The 25,861-nt window shown below is 46.7% G+C and overlaps 1 protein-coding gene across 2 annotated transcripts in view; it reads left to right on the forward strand.

Annotated features, from left to right (window-relative positions):
- Window positions 1–25,861, forward strand: part of SGSM3 (small G protein signaling modulator 3) — a 32,351-nt gene that overhangs the window by 1,612 nt on the left and 4,878 nt on the right. For both annotated transcript variants that reach the window (XM_054219722.1, XM_054219731.1), the window contains exons 2-18: window positions 9,593–9,676; window positions 10,948–11,033; window positions 12,256–12,322; window positions 13,741–13,949; window positions 14,103–14,210; window positions 15,053–15,196; window positions 15,586–15,781; window positions 16,011–16,156; window positions 17,101–17,328; window positions 18,282–18,336; window positions 21,935–22,062; window positions 22,390–22,545; window positions 23,091–23,145; window positions 23,586–23,635; window positions 24,958–25,110; window positions 25,198–25,268; window positions 25,616–25,664. In XM_054219722.1, coding sequence (XP_054075697.1) covers window positions 9,670–9,676; window positions 10,948–11,033; window positions 12,256–12,322; window positions 13,741–13,949; window positions 14,103–14,210; window positions 15,053–15,196; window positions 15,586–15,781; window positions 16,011–16,156; window positions 17,101–17,328; window positions 18,282–18,336; window positions 21,935–22,062; window positions 22,390–22,545; window positions 23,091–23,145; window positions 23,586–23,635; window positions 24,958–25,110; window positions 25,198–25,268; window positions 25,616–25,664 — 1,908 coding nt within the window. In that variant the 5' untranslated portion in view covers window positions 9,593–9,669. The remainder of the gene's footprint in view (window positions 1–9,592; window positions 9,677–10,947; window positions 11,034–12,255; window positions 12,323–13,740; window positions 13,950–14,102; window positions 14,211–15,052; window positions 15,197–15,585; window positions 15,782–16,010; window positions 16,157–17,100; window positions 17,329–18,281; window positions 18,337–21,934; window positions 22,063–22,389; window positions 22,546–23,090; window positions 23,146–23,585; window positions 23,636–24,957; window positions 25,111–25,197; window positions 25,269–25,615; window positions 25,665–25,861) is intronic.

Raw genomic sequence — 25,861 nt, forward strand, 5'->3', positions numbered from 1 at the left:
GATCTATTTCATTATGTATTTCCGGATCTGTATGCTCGGTGTGTCGCTTTCTTTATGCAGAAACAAAAGTTGGATTCCTACCCTGGAGAATTCACAAATCAAAAGGGAAGGAAGGATGTGAGAAGAGGCATGACGTGTAATTAAAGAGGTCAGGGTGGGGACTGGTAGTGTTGTGTTAATATAAAGTTACATTAATTCTGTATTTAACAGATTAAAATGACGGTGCCACCTTTCTTAATTCCTGATTAGGATGATGTTTTGATAATGTGTCTTGGTAATCTCAGGGAGACGTCATTCATAGCAACGCGTCGATGAAGGGAATCCATGAGGGGCAGCAGAGAGGAGGAGCATATTTCTGGAGGAAGTGCACTGGTCAGGGCATGATAGAGTTAAGAGCAGCTGGTGAGGTGAGGGAGGTACTGCGCACCTGCCCAGGGCTGAAATGATTCTCTAATTTTGGGGCCTCTGCTGATGTCATTCAGGTTTTTCTTCTTTGCTGTGCTTTTAACCTGTTGCTTGCTTTCCTGCAAGGTGGTATCTTTTGCAAATATCAGTGTTCTAAAGGACCTTGACAATCTTAAAAGACAGGTAATAATCAAAATGTTTAGCTTTTAAAAATCAACGTCTCTTACCTGAGGTGGCATGGTAACAGTAGAGGTTATTGGTTAAGGGATCTGTACAAAATGAGCTGCCAGCCGCAGTCCCGTTCTTAGTGAATTGGTTTGTGTGTTGCAAAACTGCTGACCATGTTTGGTATTCGGGATGCTTTAACAAAGGAATTGGTGAGTTCACTCCTCCCAAGTTATACTGCATTTGAAGTTGTAACTGTTTTGGAAATGAGTGGGGCGATAGCTGTCTTCCTAGCTGTTAATTGCAAACTTCTCAGCAAAACATGGGAAGGAAATAAAATTTCAAAAAAATAAATCCTAAGGCATATTGCAACTTTATCTTCAGTGACAGAGGTAAAACAGCTTGTATTTTGGTGTAATGATCCTGTAGTTCTTCTAGCTAAATCAGTGGTGATCCTATTTGATGATCTGTATCACACTGGTAATTCTAGATCCTATCCTAGCTCAAATGGATAGGATATAGAGATTTTGCAATTGTCAAGTAGGACGAAGTAGACAAATAGCTTTGTTGTACGTCATGAGTTCAGTGTCCCGAATGTCCCTCAAGAGATTGGGAGGTGTTGGTACTTCAGGTTTGTATCGTCAGCAATGCAAAGACTTGTTTAAGCTCTGTGCTGCCTTTAAAGCTTACACAGGGTAAGTATCTGAGAGAGTAAATGAAAACACAGTTGTTTTATGAGATAGAAGAACAGAAGATAGCATATTGATGTTAGTATGGCTACGAGAACTGTTGTCACTGCCCAGTCAGTGCAGTATTTCTTGGCTGGGAAGTACCTGATGATTCAGAGATGAGAGAAAACGTCCATAACCCGACAGCCCTTTTGTTCTGGAGAAGAAATCTTCCTGATCCCCAGAAACAGGAACTATCAGGGCGGGGGTGGGGGGTGTCTTGTTTTGTTACAAATGTTAATGATCATTGTATATTTTGCCTTTTTTCTCTGAGTTATCTCTGCCTATAAATTTCTGCAGGAGCAAGATCTAAGTAGTCTAACGTTACATGCCAGATAAGAGCTTTGCAAACAGTCCTGAGAGGTGTTTTGGGTGTTACTAGCCTCTTCAGAAAGTTGAGTTCTGGAAAGAGAGCCCTGAAGGAGGAAAATCTTGAGTGCTGTGGGATATACTTTCCTTAAAAAGCCGTTTTCTGGAGCCAAACAAAGTGAGACCCCCTTAGAGTCCTGCTAGGTGAATCTGATGGCTTTTTGCTAATACTAGAGCAAAGAGTAATAAAACAGAGGTCCAGGAGTGTGACCTGAGTCTAACCTTTCTTGCACCTCACCAAGAGAGTGGCAAACCCTGACACCTAAAGCTTTGCAGATCCGACAGAAGCTGGAGAGTTGACATTACCTTCCACAGACATCTTATAAACAGTTTGCAGACTTGCAGAAGTTCATGGGTATCGTGGTTTTGGCCAAATTGGCCAATGACTGGCAACAGATGCTCCCCCCGCAACCTCTCGTACACAGAGGGGAGGAGGAGAGAGAAAGAGGTTTATGAGTTTAGAAGAAACTAAACTACTTTAATGAAATATTAATAATAAAATAAAAAGGAAAATAATGAAAATAGATAACAGTATACACAAAACCCTATTAAGCTCCTAGGATGACGTCACCAGCAGGCACTGGGGAAGTCCCAGACTGGACTCAGTGACGGGTGGGAACTGAATTCCACAGCTGGAGTCAGGAGCGCACGGATCGGGATCAAAGGCAGATGAACAGGCAGGGTCTTCCTCAGACGTCAGCCATTGAAGGAAGAGAGCTGACCCATTGATTGCTCAGCTTTTATACTGAGCATGGGGCAGATGGGATAGAACATCCCTGTTGGTCAATTTTTGGGTCACCTGTCCTGTCTGCTCCTCCCTGCAGGTGGGACCCCTCTACGCTTTTCCCCTTCTGACCCTCCAATGGTGCAAATAATGAAATTAGCTGACCTTGGTTGTTACAGCAATAAGTATAAGCAAGAGCCTCTCTGCATACCACTCCTTGGCACAAACTGTCTTATTGCTCTGAGCGAACCGCTTTTGACCCAACATGCTGTTAATTGCAGAGCGTTAGAAGAGGCCTAGCTAAGAAATAAAATTACCGAACAGAAAGTTGGCTCTGTTTTACCTCAAACCAAGACAATGGACCAGAAGGTAAAAATTACTTCTGGAGAGTTTCGGGGAAAATGAGTTTATGCAGAGGTCTGCAAAAGCACCCTGCTCCTGCACCATGCTGATTTGGGTGAAAGTGTCTGTTTATTGTGCAGACATTGACTCTCATGGAAGACGTGTTTGGGGCCCCCTTAGACACTAATCAGAAACCTTTGCAGTTCATGCTTAGCAGGCGCTGAGTCTCTGCTGTGTAAAGATAGACACCCTGTTCTTTCCAGGGCTAAAAGTGTGATAGCTTGTGCTAGCAACACAGGGAATCAGCAGAGCCACATGTAAGTTTGGTTCTGGTTTAGTTGTGGGTTTTTTTTGTCATGAGCCGCATGGGGGAAGCCTTTGTTATCTCCAGATTTTAGAAGTAAGAGCTTCATCCTCTTCCTTCATAAAAGATCAGCTGTCTGCTTTGGACCGAGATAAATAAAAAGCAGTTCTGCTCTGAAAAGAAAATACATCTTGATATATAGGATATCTACATTCTACTTAAGCAGGTGTTCTGTAGAGGTTTTTTCAGAGGCAAACTTGACTTGTTGAACTTCAGTCAGGAAGTTTAGCTGTGGTCTGTCTGTCCAATGTGTAAGTTGTAGGAACCAGGATTCTGCTTCTTCACATACTTTAAAAAATGGAGATGAAAAGGATGTGAAACTGGAAGTGACTTGTTCTGTTCCTTTTGTGTAAACTGGAAATGTCTCAGTACCTTCGACTGCACTGGGGCTCTCCATCATTACAGCAGGCAGACTTGCTGGACACCAGTCAGTGCAGGGAGCAGATCTGTTGCATGGAAGCACCTTTTAGTTACATTTCTGCACAAAATTACATTTCCAACGTGGCCAGCAGCCTACAAGGTGCTTTATGGCAGGAGACACAGAGTTCCGGTTTACTTTTTGTTGTCTCTGTTACGTGTTGCTCTATCAAAGCCCTGGGACAGTTGGGAGGAGGCACTGGTATGTGATCCCAGTTGGTGACTGGTCAGCACTGGAGTCCTGAGTGATGCCTCTGCAGTCAGCCACATAACACTGTCAGCAGCTTGTCCTTTGTGCCTGCCCACCTGGCTCTGGAAGGCTGTCACAGCCTTCATAGAATCATAGAGTGGTTCGGGTTAGAAGGGACCTTAAAGATGGTCTAGTTCCAGCCCCCCTGCCATGGGCAGGGACACCTCCCACTGGACCAGGATGCTCAAAGCCCCATCCAGCCTGGCCTTGGACACTTCCAGGGATGAAGTGTCCACAGCTTCTCTGGGCAACCTGTTCCAGTGTCTCACCACTCTCGCAGTAAAGAATTTCTTCCTAATATCGAATCTAACACCCCTTTTTCAATTTAAAGCCGTTCCCCCTCGTCCTGTTGCTACGCTCCCTGATAAAGGGTCCCTCCCCATCTCTCCTGTAGGCCCCCTTTAGGTACTGGAAGGCTGCTATAAGGTATAAGCACCTTTGCTGCTTCCCAAGTCTCACGTCCCCCTTCCTAGGCCTACCCGTAGGCTTTTATTTTATCTCTGGTTCATTTGCTTTGCTACGAGAAATTGCCTGAGGGCAGCTAAAGTCCCCCAACTTTTTATTCCAAGTCATGTGGTAGAAAATGATCATGAAAGCTACCACCTCATCACCTCCCTCCTGCGTTTGTAGTGTGCTGCGCAACACACAAAGCAGGGTGAGGCTGGTTGTGGTTTGTAAGCCTTAAACGGATAGTTCTTGGAATGACCAACACCGTTATTGACTCCGTAACCAGGAGTAGGTGCGTGTCGGTGTGTGCGTGGGATTCTGCATCACTTAGAAAGGCAGGGTGTCAGGGTGCGAGGGACAGAAATTACTTGCATCTTGTCTGCCCCTTGGTCAGGTGTGTGGCTGTACTTGTTTGTGAAGCTGGAGTTTTCTTCTGACTGTATACCTGCAAAGCAAATATTGACTCGTGGGACTAATGGCATTTGCAGCTCCGGGACATGCCTTTGCCTGACCTGAAGGAGAAACCAGTGGGGGAAGGGAAGGCAAAGGGCTTCCAGCTGAGAGCTCCTCTTGGGCAAGTCAGAATTTTAATTAGGAAAATGAAGTTTTCCAGGTGTGAGAGGACAGAAATGAACTGCCTGATTCAGTGTAGGGTCTGATTTTTGTCTGATTTCTGCAAGAGGAAGAGTTGGTCTAAATGTTAATTTAGGTGCAATCTGCATGGGATTTTAAAAGCTGAGCTGGAAGAGGCTTCTAGAACCACACCTAACCGTGTGGCCTCTGGATGAGTACTGTGGCTTTGCAATTGCTTTTCCCTTTTCCAAACCATTTTTATTTTTCAATAAAGGACAGGAATAGAGAGCAGTGGAAACGAGCTGACAGTCCAGAGGTGTGTTGTGGTTTTGGCCAAATTGGCCAATGACTGGCAACAGATGCTCCCCCCGCAACCTCTCGTACACAGAGGGGAGGAGGAGAGAGAAAGAGATTTATGAGTTTAGAAGAAACTAAACTACTTTAATGAAATATTAATAATAAAATAAAAAGGGAAATAATGAAAATAGATAACAGTATACACAAAACCGTATTAAGCTCCTAGGATGACGTCACCAGCAGGCACTGGGGAAGTCCCAGACTGGACTCAGTGACGGGTGGGAACTGGATTCCACAGCTGGAGTCAGGAGCGCACGGATCGGGATCAAAGGCAGATGAACAGGCAGGGTCTTCCTCAGACGTCAGCCATTGAAGGAAGAGAGCTGACCCATTGATCCCTCAGCTTTTATACTGAGCATGGGGCAGATGGGATAGAACATCCCTGTTGGTCAATTTTTGGGTCACCTGTCCTGTCTGCTCCTCCCTGCAGGTGGGACCCCTCTACGCTTTTCCCCTTCTGACCCTCCAATGGTGCAAATAATGAAATTAGCTGACCTTGGTTGTTACAGCAATAAGTATAAGCAAGAGCCTCTCTGCATACCACTCCTTGGCACAAACTGTCTTATCGCTCTGAGCGAACCGCTTTTGACCCAACATGCTGTTAATTGCAGAGCGTTAGAAGAGGCCTAGCTAAGAAATAAAATTACCGAACAGAAAGTTGGTTCTGTATTACTTCAAACCAGGACACGATGGTAGTGGGATTTAACACATGCAGTGTTGCATATGCTGTTCCTATGACAGTGGAAGAAAGTCATTCTAAAAAGAATGATTGTTATGCTTGTTCTGGTCCTTCTGACGACGTTCACTGACGGCTCCTGCGTAATTACATGTTGTCATGTTTTCAGCATACAACCACATTGCTTTGTAAAATGTTTGTCTTCCGCAGAGTCTGTCTGCTAGAGGTATATTGCTTTTTTGGTGGCTTTTTGGTGGATTCTTATTTTGTTGTTGCTAAAATCAGCAGAGGAAGAACGTTCCTGGGAAGGTGTTTCTGTCCCAAAAGAAAGATCCTACTGAAAGGCTCCTGACAGCGCAATTTCATGTCTAGCACATCCAGCAGCTACCACAGCAGGCTTAAGTGGAGATCACATGGCAAAAGAGGCCAAGCAAGTACAACATAGGCAGCAGGAGATTGTTATCTGGTGTTTGCAAGAAGCCAGGTAATTGAAATCTCTCATATCACAGCTGTGTGGAAGAGCAGGTGTGTCCAGAGGAGGCTTCATATTGCCAAGTGGAAGTGAATTTTTAGGTCTCCTTTGCAAACATCGATTTCAAAAGGACACCTACACTGGGAAGAAACTAATTGGATATAATCCTGCACCACGTGTATTTGCAACTCCGACAAAGGTGTTGCAGCTGAAGTGCTTCAAATAGCTGTACCTGATGCTGACTGTGTGCTTCCCTTGCAGCCATCTTTTTCAGGTACACACGCTGTCATTGTAGCTGTCTTCTAGCAGGCTGGAATCAATGGTGGTGTGGTTTGTTTTAGAGCCTGAACTCAAAAAAGTAAAGCTGCAAATAACAGATAATATTTTAATTTTAACAAAAAATACTTTTCACACTTTTCAAAAGCGTGAAAGACTTTGGTCACCTGTTGCGTGACCAAAATTGCTTTGGGTAGGAAACTTAAATTGCCCTTAAACATGGGAGATGCGTCTTAATGCATGGGTAAAAACTGATTTTAATTTTAGATTTCTGAGGGTTTGGAAGTGCCAGTAATATTTCTTGGATCTAATGTGTTTTTTCCTTTGTAACCCTTACTGTTCCTCGTTTTCAAAAGTGTGTACTGCTCAAATAACACAGCTAAGTTAGCTGTAGTGATTTTGTGCATGGAATTTCACAGGCTTCTTGGGAGCCCCTTTTGTTACTTGCTGTCTCCTGGCTAGGAGAGTTGGAAAGATGCTTTAGGTTTATATCCCTCAGTCAAAAAAAAGAATTTACTATCTCAATCCCATCTGCCAGATACCATCTTCCTCCTCCTGGCTTGCACTGGGTGGTGCCTGGCTGCATCAGGGAACCTTCCTCCCAGTTCCTGTGATGCTTTACTGGAGGTAGAGTGGGAAGGGGGCAGAAAGCAGGATGGTGGAGACCTGTAGGGCTGACATAGTGGCCTTGGCACCTTCTTTTGGAGACACCTGGCACAGTCCCTGGCGCACCACCTCCTTGTGCCACAGCAGGAGCCGACTCTTGGTGTGATTCACACTCCGCACCCTGCCCTTCCGCATGGGGTGCCAGCAGCAAGGTGAGCTTCTCTGTGGGCCAGGTCCCAGACGGGTGCTTGCAGGAAGGTTTCTATAGGAACCAGAGGCAGGAAAAACCTGCCCACCAAGTTCAGTGCTCTAACGTCAGGGATGGGAGGGCAGGCAGCAGGCAGGGGAGTGATCTCCAGCAAGGTGGAGGCCACCGTGCAGTGACGTGGACAAGGGAAGGTGTTCCCCTCTGCTGCATCTGTATGAGGAGGGACTTTTGGCCTCAGCATTCTCCTGCCCTGCTTCCTGAGCACCGTGGTTAATTCCCTTGTTATGGGGTGTTTTCTCACCTATGTGCCTAACACACTGGCCTGGCTCCTCTGCAGCAGGTTGGTTCAGCAGTGGTTGTGCATGGGATGAAGGTTAATAATAACTGAGGGGGATCCCTAATCACGGGCTTGAGGTACCGAGCACGGGTTCAGGGCACAGGTAACGAGAAGCATGGCAGACATGCCACATGGCTGAAACAGCGACTGCATTCCTGATAAAAGACACTGGAAACAGGGTTCGCTGGGCTGAGAGAAGACAGGGGAGAAGGACATATTGCAGGGTCATGAACAGGCTGTGATCACAGGGCAGTGATAAGCCTGAAAAAAGGCATCAAAATACATTCACAGTGATGTTGAAAGGGGAGTCAGTATTGTCAGCAAATTTACCTGCGTGGTGTGCGTGCTGTGTGTGTTCCCATGTAAAATGAGTGTGCAGCTGCCCATTTTGTAATTCTTGGTATAACACCTTCAGCTGCTGAGGGAAAAGGTGGTGCTAAGAGAACAAGTGGGGCTAGAGTGGTGGGAAGGACAGAAGAGCATTTGAAGAACTCGTGGGTAAGTGACTGGCCATTGTGTGGTTGCTCCTTCTCGGAAACAAAAGCTGAACTTTTTTTGTTTATTGGTTTTGTGTGTTGTTTTTTTTCTTTTTGCCCTGAGGGTTGGTGTCTGTTCATCTGTGCCAGCTTTTCTCATGCAGAGAACTGTTTAAATCTGGGAGGCAGAAGCCTTATCGTTTGTGTTCTCAGACACAGATGCTTTTTATGCTTTTGCAGTGTTTTACAGCTGCTTATCTTGGAGTGCTGTATCAAGCCACTTCCAGGCTGCAAGTGCTCAATGAAAAGCTCACTGAGATGCAAAGGCAATATAACCTTGTACTATTGAGCACTGTAAACAACTTGGACAGGGACTGCTGGATAAATCCCTGGGGTTCCTCCTTTTAGCAGTTTCCAGTCAAGTAGCTTTACTGAAAAGGGGAAGCTGGAAAACCCATTCCAGATGTACAAATGTTAGTTTCTGTCAGGTTCTTTCCCAAATAAGTGCGAGTGACTGATACATCCCAGCACTGGCATTATCTGCTTGGTAGAGATGGCTCTTGCTGTCTCCCACGTACAGTTACAAGGTTGATCTTAAAGTCCAAAATATTTCTCTCTGATTACTGAACTATTATGTTGTTGTCCTGGAAAAGCCCTATAAAAATCTGCTGTGAACTGGTATTGGGAAAGTAAGGAGAGGAGCTATGCAGGCTGTTTCATCATCTGAGCTCTGTCACCAGATTCAGTTTAGAGTAGCCTGGCTCATTGCAGAGGTACTAGTTTGCGTGTTGTCCATATCCTAGTCCAGTTCATCACAAAAAATCCTTGTCAGAAGCTTTCCCAGCTCCCTTCAGGGAGCTGTATTGCACAGCCTAATACACTTTGCTTCTGTGATGCTACCCCTAAAATCTTTCAGGCTTATTGCTTCTAATGATACCCCCCTGTACACTTTTCACCACTCTAGTCCCTTCTCCATGGGCAGTATATTCAGAGAATGATGATGTACAAGGTGTTTTTTTAGTATTCATAGTTAAATATGGGACTCTCCATATAGTATCTGTAATTAAATGAGGGACTCACAACATGCGATGGAAAAGGCAATGAAAGTTGACTTGATTTTTGACATTTTTTTCTATCAGCTATGCTGTTACTGTCTCAAGGGATTTGGTAAATGTCAGTGTGCTCTTTCTAGCTGATGGGTAGGTATGAAACAAAGAGGAAATTCCAGTCTCTGGAATTTAATTTTCCTATGGGGAATTTACATACTAAGGGATTTCATTTTCCTGGGGAAGTTGTGTGTGAGGGTCTGTCCCCATTGTGTCTGTCCCCATTGTGTTCTTAGATGCTAATTGAATTCTCTCGTCACTAATTTGGTTATATTTTTTTCCTTTTTATAACAGGATAGTGACCTCCCATCTCTGAGAACAGCATTTCTGGACCTGCTGGCAGCCTCTGCTACTCAGCCTTCCCTAGCGCAATGTCAGGTGAGCAGACAAAAATGGGCACAGTATCTTCTTGTTTGGTTGCTTGTTCTTTCTTCAGCTACAACTTAGTAAAATAAAGTTACTTGTTCCAAGAGCCATTCTTTACATTCACATACTGTTTGGTCAAATTGGGGAAGAGGAAATGACCCCACTCTTTGTGACCCAGCTGCCTTTTCACTCAGAGTGGACTCAGTTCCTTCTTTTACCCTGTGCTGAAGCCTGCAGAAGCTGCTTCAGCCATTGAACACAGAGGAAGGAGGAGGTTGAAATGTAGTCTGCCTTCCCTGTTTTTCATAAGATTTGCTTGGTTCTATTCTCTCAAGATTTGCCCCAAAGTGGAGGCAAAGCTGAGAGATTTTTGCTGTACAATGGTAGCTCTAGGGCAGGCAGAAGGCTGAAGAATTACTGGAGTTCATCTGTGGACTACTGAAATATAAGCTTTATTGAAACTAGGTTGCCTGCTTCTTACAGTGGCCCACTCACCCACCCTGTATTTTTGTCTAAACCTTCCTAAACAGCTACGGCCTTTATTTCAGGGCATATAACCCTGCGGGATACTATACTTCAAAGCCAAGTAAACCTTTTTCCTGGTGATGGGCACAGTGGAAGACCTGGGACGTGCTTATCTGCTTCATTTGCAGAACTTGATGTCTGCTTTTATTCCAAGGGAAGCTGTTCAGTAGGACACTACCGAGACTGGAAAGGTGCTTATCTTGAACACAGCCAAGATGATAGGCATGCTGTCATTGCTGCAGCTCTCTATACGTGATCTGACAATATCCCAGCTCTTCTGGAGGAAAGGAAGCAATTGAGCATCTTGCTGAGGGCTCTGATTTTCAATTTTGGTGCCTGGGTGACAAAGTTTTGGGGAATGCTGGAGTGCTGCTGATGCTGGGGTCAATGCCTCCGTAGGAGGCATTTACTTCTCCATAATAATTTTTTGGTAGTAGTTCATCTGGTTTGGCACTGACCACACAGCTTTTCTAAGCAGAAGAAAGATCACATGATGCCACGGAACTCTTTCTCTTCCCTGTACATTTCTTTCTTAGAGGGAACTCCGTTTTGCCTTTCTGCTTTTTTTTCTTGATGATAAGGAAAAAAAAACATCTGAAATTACTTGCTTTCTTGGTGAAGTGGGAGCTGTCTGAATGTCTAGAGTAGTGGTAAACTGTTGAGAGTGTCCTTCTCTTGCTGGAACAGTCTGTATCGAGTGTGCTTCTAAGGGAATCTTCCAGGTTTTCACTGCTATATGTTGATCTCTTTCTGTTTAGGCCATCACACTCCCTCTGCTGGGGGTCCCTTCTCAGCACTCACTCCCAGCATTTGGCCTCAGGAGATCCTGGCAAAATACACACAGGTATGGCGTGGGGCAGGGAGGGGGTGTTCTCTGGCTCTGCACGGAAGTAAAGGGACCCTGGTGATTTCTGGTGGTCTCTGAAAGCCACAGGGCAAAGGAGGAAGAGATGCACTCTTCCTCCAGTGGTTTGGTTGTGGATGCTCGTTTGCAACTTAAACTTCATGTGTTTTGCGGCTGCATGCTGGCTCTTGCAAGAGGATCTTGCAGAGCACAAAGTAACTTCTGTGAATTATTGCCCTGCCGTTTTGCAACTATTGCTCCACTGTAAAAATGTTGACACCCTCAAGGGAGTCTCTGTCACCATCAAGCTACTCTGGATGGCTTGTGCATGGCAGGAAATACTAGCCTCAAGACTTGTCACCAGGTAGGGGGAGCAGGGAGGAAGGAAGCAGCCATGGAATTTTGTAACTTACCCACAGTGTTTGCTTGAAGGCAGCTGAGCCCAGTGAAGCAGGTTGAAACTTACTGTGGAGCTATGCTAGAAGATGTTTCTTGGGTGCTGCCTGGGTGCAATGCTTGCAAGACCCCACAGGAAGGGCGGGTGGGCTTGCAGGAAAGGGGAGGTATCTGTAAGGGCATGCACTCCTTTAAAAAAAGCCCATTGCAACCTCCAATGTGTACACCCCAGTTGCCAACCATGAGCACAGATGAGGAAAGTTGAGATTTGGGTCATGGACCTTAATTTCCTTTGGCTTATAATTCAGGTTTGCTACATAGGTGCAAATCCCAGTTTTGCCTGCTGTCTTTCAGAGAAATCTGAAAGCAACAAGCAGGAGATGGAGCAATGCAGGGGGCTGAATTTGCAGCATGTGTGCAGAGGTAACAGAGGACGGCTGTATGTTGGAGATGCAGCCAGTAGAGACCACTTTAGCTGATGTGCGTGGATTCTGTGAGGAGGGCTGTGTGCCCCTCCAGGTGGGAAGTTCTGATCTTGATATGATGCTGTGCTCAAGCCCTGCTGGGAGAAGGATTGCTGGGAAAATCTGTGCAGGTGTGAAGGCAGGGCTTCACAACTTCCATGGAGAAGTCAAAATGGGAATCACATGCAAGATCTGCCCACCTGGGAATTGTGGTGGGAGGCATTGAAAGTAAAAGGGCAAGGAGTCTAGTTGCTCAGAGGGCACAGTGCACACAGTAGTGGGATGGAGCAATATCCACATTGTCTGTTCAGTTGTTCAGTGCTAAACTGGTGAAAGTGTCTGTTCTTCCTCACATCTCCCAGAAAGAAGAATCCATCGAGCAGCCAGAGTTCCGCTATGATGAATTCGGTTTCCGAGTTGATAAGGAAGGTAAAGCCAGTCCCATCCCTCCCCCTTCCATTGTGTTCTGTGTCCAGCCCTTCCCATGCTTCGAGTATGGCAGTGTGATTTTGCAACCATTCTGTGCTAGCTTTTGTCTACCCACCTTTGTCATCTTTCTGTATCCTACCATTGTAATCAAGTGCATTAGACGTGCTGGCCTTATGGGAGGCTGGAGCATAGACTGTGCAGCAAAGTTATTTCCATCCCCTTATACTTGTGCCACGGGTGAGAGAGAGAAAAGTCAAGAGGAAGTTACCATTTCCATTAGCAGTTGCGTGCTGGGGAAGGGCGACTTTCCCAGTTCACAGTGTGGTCTCCGTCACATTCAGTAGCACTGTAAGCGCTGATAGCAGGCACAGTGACATGTGCTGTCTGATGAAAAACTCGTGGCCAAGGTCAGTGGCAGCAGTATGAGTTCTACCCATCCCAGTAGCTCGGCAAAGTGTAGGGCAAATTCTAGGGGCAGAACCCACATCCTGGTTTTCCTGCAAGATACAGAGGCAGGCAACCAAATAGAAGGAGGTGTGGAGAGCTATTGCAGCTGGGCGTTGAGCTACAGCAGCTGGCTGCCTTTGCAAAGAGGAAGGGAAAGGAGTGGGGGACATAGGAATTGCTGTATGTGCTCTGAGAGGACGTTTTTAGGGCTCAGGCCATGTGGTGCAAGGGCAGAAGTTGTTTGCATGTGTACCCTGAGGCACCTTGAGTCATAGAGGAGTCATTGAAGCAACGTCCAGGAGATGAGGACAGGACACAGTGATTTCCTTCAGCCAGAACATTTGATAGACCTGTGCATTATAAAATCAGCAGAAAGATTTGGACTGCATCGTTGAGATGTGTTATATGATGAAGGACAGAGGGCCTTACGTCAAACCTGTACTTGTGCTAAAGTATCTGTTTTAGAAAGCCAGCCTCAGGTTAAGGTGCTTTCTCATTGAGAATTTGGAAGTGTCTTTATTAAAGCGTTTTTGTTGATTAAATACCCCCAAAGTTAACATTTTGCACCTCAGTACTTACATGAGCATATAGCTTCTGGTTGCCACTTCTGAGGCTTGCTATGCTTTTGTCAGCCTTTACAGATCCTTACAAAACCCAGCAGGATGACTGCTGCCAGGGTCTTGTTTAATTCCAGCCACGCTCTGCTCTAAATCATGAGTAAGTAGAGACTAGAAGCCTGCTGACAGCTTCGTAGTTCTCAAGGCCCCAGTCCCTTTTGCTTATGACCATAAAATCCGCTGCATGGATAAGACAGTTAGAAACCAAGCTTTGCTCTGGCTGGAAGATGTGAATGTTTTTAATATGCTTTCTTCAGATGGTCTTCCTACTCCCCACCCTGCCCTGTGTTTGTTCCCTTTGCTGTCCCCTCTCTCACTTGTCTGCGTTTCATTCTCCTCCCTTTGCTGAGGCAGATGGTGCTGAGCCAAACTCCAGCAAGCTTCTGGGGGTCCCACTGACGGAGGAGCCGCAGCAGAGGCTCAAGTGGCAGGCTCATCTGGAATTCACACACAACCATGACGTGGGCGACCTCACCTGGGACAAAATTGAGGTCACCCTACCACATTCAGACAAGCTGCGCTCCCTGGTGCTAGCTGGCATCCCGCACAGCATGAGGCCACAGGTAAGAGTGCTGCCTGTTCTGGGCAGGCTCTCCTGCCTGGTCTAAGAGACAGTGGAGCGAGACTACTTTCTCTTGGTTCAGAGGGTGCCAGATTATGGCGTTCTCTGGCTGTTTTAGTGATGCTTCCTAACTCTATTCACCCTTTCCTCCCAGCTGTGGATGCGCCTGTCGGGGGCCTTGCAGAAGAAGAGGAATTCAGAGATGTCATATCGGGATATCGTGAAAAACAGCTCTAATGATGAAACCATTGCTGCCAAACAGGTAGGAGATACTGCCTAGTGCTGACTGGGCATAAGGGAGTGAGGAGAAAGGGCAAGATTTGCTGCGTGAGGAGCGAGGGGTGCCTACCTAACATCTGCAGCAGGGACAGTTGAGAGGATGTGTGGTTGAATCCTGGTAAAGCTTGATCCTGTTGGGCATATTTCTCCTTTTGTTGGAATAGCAACTATGCAGCTACCCTCCTTTCTAGGAAAGCAGGGAAGTGATTGGACGCATGGTACCTGCAGGCTAGAAAACAGTGCTGCATCCTGGCAAACATCCTGATATTCATTGAGGGAAGTGAAGGGTGAAAGGCTGACAGATGCACCTCTGTTGAGGTAGTGGCAGCTGCTTCCAGGGACTCTCTTTGTTCTTTCAAATGCAAAGTCTCTGAACACCAGCAAGACGATTGGAAGGAAGAACAACACTGCCCAAGGGAGATCTGTGGGCTCTTCACCTCCAAGTCCCCTGTCACAGAGGTAGCCAGATTGTTCGTTTCTTGATGGGGTAGGTTTGTTGGGAAGCCTTGCTTGAAATCAAAGCAGATGAAATTCCCAACCAGTATGCCTGCTATTCTCAGTGGTGAAGCTGGGGGCTGAGTTTAGGCAAGTATTTCTTGGGAGACACCACATCACCGTCTGCACTGGCTTTTTCTGACATGTCAGTGAAGGCTGTTAAACTGACCCAAGGTGCTTGGGTCATCTTCTTTGGTGCCTAACAACTTACGCATGAGTGTGAGGAGCAGAGTCCCCTGAGGCAAGAGGCCATGGGGAAGTGCAGAGAGCAGAAGGCAATTGTTCAGAGGCTGCTAGCTGACCCTGTTCTTGCTTATGGCTGTCTCACAGATTGAAAAGGACTTGCTCCGCACGATGCCCAGCAACGCCTGCTTCTCCAACATGAACAGTATCGGGGTGCCACGGCTACGCAGGATACTACGGGGACTTGCCTGGCTGTACCCAGAGATTGGATATTGCCAAGGCACCGGCATGGTAACCTGCTTTCAGAGTGGCTTTATGATAGGGATCATTTCGTCTGTGGTGGCTATGCTGGGGCAAGTGTTTTGAGGCAGTGCTGCCAGATGCTATGGCCTCCAGATGAGCTGAAGGGAAATCCCTTCCACATGGAATGTTTGTCCTAGGGAAGGGAGAACAGAGTAGCACCACGTGTCCAAAAATGTGGAAGAATTCAGTCCATCTGTTGGGGAGGGACAGGCATTACACTGAGGAGAAATCACTTCAGTGGGAGACTGCAGGAGAGCTGCTGCAGAGGAAGGAAGATGTTGGTCACCTAGATACTGGTCCATCTCTCCATCTGAGGAAGTGGGGAAAGAGTTTTGCTCCTCTTAGGACATGCAGTTCTTCTTCCTTCAAAATCCTAGGTGGCTGCCTCTCTGCTGCTCTTCTTGGAGGAGGAAGATGCCTTCTGGATGATGTGTGCTATCATAGAGGAACTGGTTCCTGCCTCCTACTTCAGCACCACCCTGATGGGCGTGCAAACTGACCAGCGTGTCCTGCGACAGCTCATCGTGCAGTACTTGCCCCGCTTGGACAAGCTGCTCCAGGAGCACGACATTGGTAAAAGTGTGCCCCAGAAACCATAGCTTTTCTTGCCAGGGTGACATGCAGACAAAAATTATTGTTCTTGTTTCGCAAAGGGAGAGCAGCAGGGCTAGGAGCAAACCTCCTGGCCATGAAGGCAGTGCATGGTCATCTTTGGGCTGGGAGGAAAGCACTTAGGAGAGTCCATCTTCACTAGCTGGCTGACTTCCCTTGTCATATTTCTTTTCTGTATCTTTATTTGCAGAGCTCTCCTTGATTACCTTGCACTGGTTCCTCACCTCTTTCGCTAGTGTTGTCCACATCAAGCTGCTGCTACGTATTTGGGACCTCTTCTTCTACCAGGGGTCTCTGGTGCTGTTCCAGCTCACTTTGGGCATGCTCAGTATGAAGGTAATTCCCACCTCCTCTTTGTCCTTTGTTGTACTTCAGTGTTTAATTCTGAGTTTTAGGGGCAAGAGAGTTTTGTATTCGCTTCCTGTGTGTGGTTTGGGAATGTGCTCTGGAAGACGACCTCCTGCCATCCTCGGAACTGGGGGCTGTGAAGAACTTGCAAGGCATTTCACAGGATTCAGGGACTGCTGTTTCCCCTGCCTACCTCATTTGTTCCCTCATAATTAAACCCCATCAGCTGCCCCCCTTTATTCGGTCTAGATCCCAACCCGAGGGTCCAGTTTACCTAAACCAAGATACTTCCTGGTTTTGCACCATCTCTGAGCAGATATATAAAGCCAAGATTGGGGTCATTTGGGGAGCTTTTGATGGCACTGTTGGATGCTCCAAGAGATTACCATTGTCCTGACTACATTTGGTTTGGCTGTCTTACATTGAACCACCCGATCTTTTCCTTTTTATGCAAAAAATAATTTTGTGGTTCAGCTTGCTGTGGGAAGGGCAAGGGTGAGCCTGCTGTGAGTACGGGGAAGGTGGGGCAGTTTGACATGGTAGGCGCTCTGTAGTGTGAGGGACCGAGCAGCTTCCATTCCCTTGTCCCCAGCAAGATCCCTGCTGTGCCCAGTCTTGGCAGTGGGTGCAGAATAGCTTCTGTTTAGTCTTTCCTTGCTGATTTGACTTCATTTCAACGATGGATGGTGTAATTCATAAACATGCCAGCTTGAATTTTGGGGTCAGATCTCACTGCAGAGAGTAGTAAAAGATGCTGTTCCTCTCTCATAGGTAGCTTGAACTCCTCCTACTGAAATTTTTATGGAATTATCTCGTATCTGCATTGTTTCTGGCCCAGGCTGTACACTTAATGTAAAATTGCATCTAGCAGCCCCAAGAGCGTAGCAGCCATGCTCGCTGTTCTGTGTGGCAAAACGATTGCATCCTTGCAGGAGGATGAGCTAATCCAGTCCGAGAACTCTGCCTCAATCTTCAACACGCTCTCGGACATCCCAAGCCAGATTGAAGATGCAGATGTGTTGCTGCGGGAGGCTATGCGCGTGGCTGGCTCGCTGACAGATGTGGCGGTGGAGACCCAGCGTCGCAAACACTTGGCCTACCTCATTGCTGACCAAGGGCAGCTGCTCAACTCCAGCACCACTGTCAACAATTTATCCAAAGTGAGTGCACAGAGTTCCATCTGCCTCTGCAGCTCAGTTTTTGGCATTCCTTTATGTGTTTCCTCCCAATTGCTGTTTGTGAGCAAGAGATCCTCCTGTCTGAGAGGATTTTGGCTCCAGGATGACTGTGTCATCCAGTGGAGAAAAGGTATTGGGAAGTGAGGGGGAGGTCTGTACCAATGAAATGCTGCCAGATCTGTCCTAGTTGACAAATTGCAGGTGAAAAGGATATTGACATTGATTGTAATTATCATTAATGAGACTTATGATGGAAAGTGGTGCATTTTATTAATGGAAACTAGAAGAAACACCATATGCTTTCAGCAGAATTTGTTTGCAGCATGCAGAGTAGGAACTGGAGTTAATCCATTAGTAAGAAACTGATACACTAAAATAACTCTGGAAGGTACAGTCAGAAAACAGCAGCAGCCTTTGAGAAGCTGAATAAAAAATGCACCTGTGTTCAATCTTGGACTACAGTCTGCAGTTGCAGATGTAGTAGCTCCTGTTTGTCAAGTCTGCGTGGAAGATAAATTCTTGATGCTCGTCTGCGTGCTAATCGCAAGACGCTCCTGCAATACTAAAAGGTAATAGGCATCCACTTAGAAATTTATATATAATTACGTGTAGAACTGCTTTTGGCAACAAGCAGAATTAGAACTAAAATTATTCACTCAAATCGTGGTTGGTTCTTGAACTCCAATTATGCTTTCGTGATAATTGAGCTATAAATAACCCATTGCATATGGAGCGTATCAAGCAGTAGAGCTGATTCATTGTGTTAGAACCAGAACAACTCCTGTCTAAAATTGCCAGTTCACTTGCCTGCCCCTTCCAGTGGTAGCTGTCAGGACCCCTTGCCCCGACCTGACCTGTATGGAGGATTGCTTTATTTTATTTCTGAAATCTGTCCTAATCTGTGCGTTTTGTTCTCTCTCTCCCCTCTGCCTCAGATTGTGCGGCGCAGGACCCAGCGCAGGAAATCTGGCATCACCTCTCTGTTTTTTGGTAAGGGCAATCCCATGCCTTTCACATGGTGCTGATGCACCTAGCAGCCTAGGAGGGAGGGGAATGAGCAAAGCAGGGAAACACTGAGACAAAGGAAGAGAAGGGAGCCAGAACTGAAGGATGAGAAGAAAGAAGTGCAGTTTTCTACTTGCTTGCTTTGGTCTGAGCTCAGAAAGTGAATTTTAGGTTAGATGGTTAGTCCTTAAATGGTGACTAATAGCGGGCTGTAGCTCAGCCTAGCTGTAATGTCCTTCTTGCACTGACCAACAGATCAAACACATTTTCTGGCAGACCGTATGATCTTAGTCTGCTCAGTTCAGGAACATCTCTGAAGATCTGAGACAGGGCGGGATGGTCACTCATCAAAATTTATAAATACAAACATCACTGATATATTCCCCCTTACTTACTCTGAGAGTTTGATGTTGTGAACACTTTTGAGTCTTGATTTTCTTTGCTTATGAGCTAAGCCAGCAGATGTCCAGAAAGCACAGGGCCAGAATAGGTTTTGCATGGGTTTAATCGTAACTTGCTTCTGGGACTCCATAATAGTCCTCTCTATTGTAAGCCTCACTGTCATCACTTTCCTTGCAACTGGTTAGCTTTCTTGAAATTGCCACATCTCACCACAGAAATTGTTTTTCCGGGGGAAGACAACATACTGAATTTACAGGGTTCAAATAGTGTTCCTACTGTGGTTGAAATGGCCTGAATAAATCTAAAAGTGCATCTTTCCAGAGAAGAGCATTTCTGGTGTTCTCCAGGAAGCTGATATATTGTCACAGGCTTGCTACAAGCACATACAGCATTACATATAAAAGTTATGGTAGAAGACCGACAAAGCTGTAAAGTCAAGCATGCAGAAGTGAAGAAATGCAGGAAGGTTGCTTGTGCAAGCTTAACTCAGACCTCTTATATGTAGTGTTATCATACAGTCAGTGCAGACTGAACCTGCAGGGAACTTAGCTGCCAAACACATCTTTCTTGTGCCTCAGGTAGTTTCCTTGACCAAGTTTGAGCGGCTTTATGGAAGCGATAGTGAGTTATACCCATGCACAAAGATAAATTATAGGTTCAACCTTCAAAATGTATCAATGGTAGAACTGAGATAATTGATGGTGGGGTTTTTTTCATTTTAGTGGGATTTCTGTACAGCGATTGGCATGGTTTTTAACTAATATTTTTAGTAATTAAAACGTTCGTTAAAATAGAGAAGTTATCATCCTGCAGCAGATGACCAGAATGGAAAAATTCATCCCAAGTGAGGGGAAGGAGAGCTTGGATGTGATAAATTTGCCTTATACTGGGAACTGGCAAACGACCTTAACCGTGAAGTCTGCTGCCTGCGATAGTTACTGTGTAGAGCTGGTACCTAGCCCTTGTCTGGGTTGAGAGTAAGAACTTACCCAGAAGTTAATTCTTCTTCCTTAGAGTGAATGCAGATTTAGTAGTGACTTGGATGGGAGTCGTAGAATCACAGGAGCCCTGTTTGGAAGGGACCTCTAGTGTTTGTACTCCAACCTCTCCTGCTCAAAGCCAGACCCCTGCTCATGGTAGATCAGGTTGGCCAGGGCTTTCTCTAGCTGAGATTCAAGGAGTTGGGCCAGATTTCTAATGAAGGAGTAGAAAGAAGAAACAGCGAAAGGTAGTTTGGTGGAGAACAAGATGTGCGTGTTGCCCTTTTCCTGTTGGATAGGGATTGCAAGAAGGAAATGCAGGAGACCTAGTCCTCCTTTGCACCATCGTGCAGCTAGTCAGTCTTTGCAGGCCCAGAATAGAGCCTCCTCACACGTGGCTGGTCCCACACTGGTTTCCTGTTTTAGAAACATACGTGCAGGCGTGGTGGGTGCAGTGAGGTGCATCTGATGGAAACCCCTGTTTCTTTCCTCTGTATTATGTATGTTCTAAGGTGAAAGGTTGTTGAACTTCCTTCTTGTATCTCCTCCTTGTGTTTGGGTGGGATGGATCTGAGTGCAGAGGGAAGAGCACGGTATTTTGGCCAGAAGGAACTGAATGATGACAGGAGGAATCAGTGACCTATGTAAATGAGGGCAGCCCACAGAGCTAGCGTGGCTGTGGTTGAGTAGTTTCTTATTTACTCACATTCTGTTTTAGCAACGTGAAATTTCTGGGAATCCCCACCGTCTGCGTGATCACCTATCTATTTACAGTCTTTGTATCTGTGAATCTGTAGTGAGACTTCTTACATGCTCTATTTCCTACCCCTGGCCACTGAGGAGGAGGTTTTGTTAATTTTCATTGCTTGGACTGGGAGTAAGTATGCCCTAAAGTTTTTCTAGTCCAGAAGCAAAGTTCACTTTTCTCTTAAGCTCTTTGTGTCTGATTCTCTAATAATTTAATTTAGCAAATAGAAGACAATTGTAAAAAATAATTTTAAATCTAATTTTGTTCTTCTGTTAATGTTCCTAAAGTTTTAGTATTTTAATTAGGATCCCTTGTGATTAAAAGATACTGTTAATCACTTTTCAATACGCAGAAGCTTCATGTATACATAGCTGTTGCAGCAGCTGTGTAGCTGGGGCCATACTTTATTCATATTGGTTTCTATAATGCTGTTTGAAGATAAGCAGAGTACTAATTTGCTAGCCAATGATTTACTTGGGTCTTGCATAAAAGCTGTGTATAAAAGTTGGAGTCAGTGTGAAAAATACGTTGTTTTAAATATTGATTTTGTTAATCAAGCTACCACCTCTTCACTATATTATAGGGAGAGCAAAAACAGGTGTAAGAAATACACTTTCAATTTAAAACGAACTGAATTTTTTTAGAAAAAAAAGCAAATGGTTCATTGTTCCCAAACATCACGTACCTAATTTTTAAGGCATTCAGATACATTAACTGTATAAAGAATCCATCCCATTAGGTATCTCTCTGCATAAATTAATAGTGATAGGCTGTCAAAACTCCTGGGGAATTAGTGACAGTTGAAAGATGCTTTGGTAACTTTTTTCTTTGTACTTACGACCACTTCTGTAGACCCAAAACCTTTGAAAACTTGCTCTTAGGGAAGTCGAGGTCTTAAGTATGTGGTGGCTTTTCTGTCATGACTCTGACTTCCAGACTGACACAGGAAAGTGGGCTGTCTTGGTTTTTCGCATCTTTTTCAAGACTCAGTGAAGAGTATACTCTCAGCCTGCGAGGTATGCAAAAATCAGAAGTACTTCAACCAAAAGCTGTTTCAGTTTCAAGAGAATTTCAGTTGAAGAGAATTTTTGAAAGTTCCCTAGTTTTGTGTCCCACCATTCAGCTGTCTATATACTGTGTAGACACTTCTCTAAAGTAGTATGTGGTACTGTGGTATACTGAGTTGTCCAGACAGATCAAAGATGATATCTTCCAGTTCCATATGTGGTTTGAAATACCAGCTCCTTAAAATTTGAGACAGTGAAATTGGTATTGGTTGTTTACATTATTGAATAGATTTGCAGTAAGTAACAGCCTTCGGGTAGGCACTTCTAATGCCAGGCTTTTTTTTTATTTCTGCAGAATCAATGATTTCTAATGTTAACAAAAAAATAAATACCTCATACTTGTTTTCCTTTCCTCCCCTTCCCCCTGGCTGTGTGGGCTGCCCCAGGGGATGACGATCTGGAGGCACTGAAAGCCAAGAACATCAAACAGACGGAACTAGTGGCTGACCTGCGTGAGGCCATTCTCCAGGTGGCACGGCACTTCCAGTGTGTGGATCCCAAAAACTGCAGCATTGTGAGTGGGAGCACCTGGGTCTGCACTGCTGTGTCCTCCACGCATGAGTGTTGAGTGTCCGCCATAGGACAGGGCTGTTCAAATGCTCCTGAATGTGGGCTCAAGGAAGAACATGCCAAACGTAATGGGTGGAGGGTGAGGGTTGCTCAATCCATCCCTGGTTGGAGGAGGTCTATGCTGAGAGGTGGTCTGCCTGCTAGAGAAAGAAAAGGTTTGGGAAGGAGAAGGAAAAGATTTGGGAACGGGGGCATGCAAGCTTTGGCAGATTAGCTGGGAATCATCTGTTGCTTTTCATTCCTCTTTGTTCTTCATCCACATGCATGCTAGGATCTGACTCCAGACTACAGCATGGAAAGCCACCAGCGGGACCACGAGAACTATGTGGCCTGTTCCCGCAACCGACGACGACGAGCCAAGGCACTACTGGACTTTGAGCGCCACGATGACGATGAGCTGGGCTTTCGCAAGAATGACATCATTACGGTGCGTCAGGGACCAGAGCAGGGCCATGCAGACCCAACTTGTCTGGGACGCTGCACTGCCTCTTCTGCAGGGAAAGAGAGGAGGAGATCAGCTCAGAGCCCAGTTAGGAGTCCAAGGGAAGCAGATGGTGTTTCTGGGGGCTGCCTGGGGATGAGACAGTTTGTTCCTGTGAGTGTTGTCTTGTGGGTCGTTCTCAATGCAACCACAGAGTCTCTTTCCTGGCTGCCATACAGATAAGCAAAACATTGATTTGGTCCAACTTGGGTCCTGGTTTAACACTGCGCACTAAGCTGTGGTAAGACTGTAACAGCATCCATTTGTATTTTAGCTGTGGGTGTCCCATGTGAAATTGGGGGAAACAGGGATAGCGTTGTGTTCGCAGTAGCTTTTTTTGCCCTTGAAAGCCGTGGGACGCATGAGAAGAGAACGTTGGCGAAACAGTTGGAAAGAAAGCAGTTCCTCGTTGTGCACACACAGCCGGGCAGCTGTAGCCCTCCCGGCACTGCGCTCTCTTCAACCAGTGTTTTCTACTCCCTGTTTTTCAGATAATTTCCCAGAAGGATGAGCACTGTTGGGTGGGAGAGCTGAATGGACTGAGAGGTGAGAGCAGGATGGGTTGCACTGGGGAGAGTGGGGCCAGATGTGGAGCATCCATTCATCCACAGCAACCGCTCCGGCATGTTTGCAGCAAAGGCTCTGCCAGTTACCCAGAGCATCTGCCAGAGCCAAGGAGAATGTTAAAGCAGGGTCTGAGAGCAGTGGTGCAGCTACCTGCTTACTTCTTGCAAACAGCAACTTTAGGCTCCATCCTTCTCTTGGCACAGGGTGGTTGGGTGCATGTCATCTCGGCTGCTTGTGGGCAGTGTCCTGTAATTGGCTTCCTCTTGCAGTTGCCTTAATTCTTGTGATTTTTGAGGCTGCTTGTTTCCTTCTTTGGGGTTGGACCCTATGAACTCTCGTTTATTCTCGGCTTCCAGTGAGCTCTGGTCTTTTCTGTGTAGGGGTTTCTCAGAGTCTATGTCTTTGTCCACTCTTTGTAGGTTGGTTTCCTGCAAAATTTGTGGAGATCTTGGATGAGCGGAGTAAAGAGGTAATTAAAAAAAAAAAAAAAAAAAAAAACCACAACAAAAGAAAGAGTCATATCATAACTGAAAAAACATAGTTGAAAAGAGCCATGGATTTCCCTCCTGAGCCTGTTTGCTCTGTCTGGCTGTTGAGCGCTTAGTGATGTGATCAGGCAGCTTATCTCTTCCTAAGCCTGTTTGCTCAACTTCCTGCTGTGATCAAGTGGAGAATGAGGGCCCCAGAGGGCTGCAGGGGTGCAGGGGGTAGCTGAGTGTGATGCCTGGGCTTGCAAGGGCCCTGGAGATGAGCTTTGGGAAAGCTGAGAAGGTACCAGGCAGGTACGCAGCAGGATCCTCCTGTGGGCAGTGTTTCTGCCTGCTCCCTGCTGCTCTCTTCCTCCTTTGAGGCTGTGCCTGTGGATCTTGCTCATGCTTTGTGGTTGTGGATTCTGCCCAAGCAGCTGTGCCCAGGGGGGCACTCTGTTTCAGTTCCTCTCAAAATCAGCAGTGGTGAGATGCCACCTATCTAGAGCAGATACCTCAATGTGGTCCCGAGGCTGGGGTAACGGGTAGGAGACAAATGTCATCAGCTGTTGGCCTAGGCAGTTTTCAGGGGAAGTGGAGGAGGCCCTGTTCTCCCGCTCCTCCTCAGCATTTGGAGAGTGAGGAAGGGCTCAAAGGCTGACCTGAGACCCCCAAGAGAAGCCCCATGAGAGATGTCACTATTGACATCTCGCTTGCTTCCTCACCCCTTTCTCAGGGCTGGTTCCTTAGATGCGCGTCACCTCTCTGCGTATAAACACACGCAGCACTACTGAGCAGTTCTTCTCCCAGCTGTGGAAATAGAGAGGATCCCACTCATCCTGATTTTGGAATATCCTTCATGCTAACAGCGTGTCAGGGTGATCCCTTGGAGTGGTGTACCAGCTGACCTGAGAGTTTCCAATCTGCCCCCATTTGCCTTGACTTTTATCAGCTTTACAGAGTCCCAGAAACCCTCAATGCAAGTCCTTCTTACCTTGGCTCAGTCAGCATCACACCAAGCCGCAGCAGTTCTTACATGCTTGACGCTGCCAGGATGGTGCTGAAGTCACCTGTGTGGTCTCCTGGGCAGCACCTGGGCACAAAGGTCCTGGTGTCCCAGCAAAATTCTAGGGGAGCAGCACTGAACATGGTGCCTTATGCAAGAGTCAGCAAGAGCATAAGGGGTTAAGACAAGGAGGCTGGTGGGCACCTGGGAGTGGAGGAGGTGTTCGAAGAGAAGCTGTAGAAGCTGTAGGTGAGCGAACCACCTCCATGCTCTGCCCCCTTACTTGCATGCTGAGAGCTGGCTCTTCGTGTTCCTCAGTACTCGATCGCTGGAGATGACTCAGTCACGGAAGGGGTGACGGACTTGGTGCGAGGGACACTGTGTCCAGCCTTGAAGTCCATATTTGAACATGGATTGAAGAAGCCATCTCTGCTGGGGGGGCCCTGCCACCCCTGGCTGTTCATTGAAGAGGTGAGATGTCTCAGTTCCCTTGGTGGGGCAGTGTTGCCAGAGGGGGCTGTAGGGCAGAGTGTACTGACTGTCCCTCTGCCTTACTAGGCTGCAAGCCGGGAAGTGGAACGGGACTTTGACTCTGTGTATTCTCGCCTTGTGCTCTGCAAGACTTACAGGTGAGGCTGCTTTATTCACACCAAGAGGCTGGGTCTGTGCCTTGCTCCTGCGTGCTCACCAAACTGCTGCTCTGCACCTTGGGAAGGGTCATGGTCTGCCCCATCCTCCTGTGGGTGTGGTGTCAGCAGGCTGCTGTGCCCGTGCTGATTTGGGGCTGGCAGTGGCTCTTCCCCCTTCCTTGCACTCCTGTGTTTGCTTCTGGGGCTGTATCTTGCTCTCTCACGGGTGCAGGACCACCTGTGGGCTCAGCAGTAGCAAGACAGCTGTTGGGGCATGGAGGGGGGAGGGCCTGCTTCTGCCCAGGGTGGCTCTGGAGCTCGCTAGCTCTCTGCTGTGATCTTTGCAGGCTTGATGAAGACGGAAAAGTCCTCACTCCAGAGGAGCTGCTTTACCGGGTGAGTGCTGCCCCCAGCCCAGCCAGAGCCCAGCTTCTAATGTGGGGAAGTTTCCCATGGAGGCTGCTGGAGGGTGATGCCCTTCTCTAGGGAGATGCTTGAGAGTCTCCCAGAGCTTCCCTGATGGGAAGCCATTAGGTGCCTGGCGTGCCTGGGCAAAGGCAGAAAGCAAAGCCATCAGGAAGGCTTGGCTCCTC

The sequence above is a fragment of the Rissa tridactyla genome, chromosome 1, assembly GCF_028500815.1.
Source record: "Rissa tridactyla isolate bRisTri1 chromosome 1, bRisTri1.patW.cur.20221130, whole genome shotgun sequence".
NCBI classification, from domain to species: domain Eukaryota; kingdom Metazoa; phylum Chordata; class Aves; order Charadriiformes; family Laridae; genus Rissa; species Rissa tridactyla.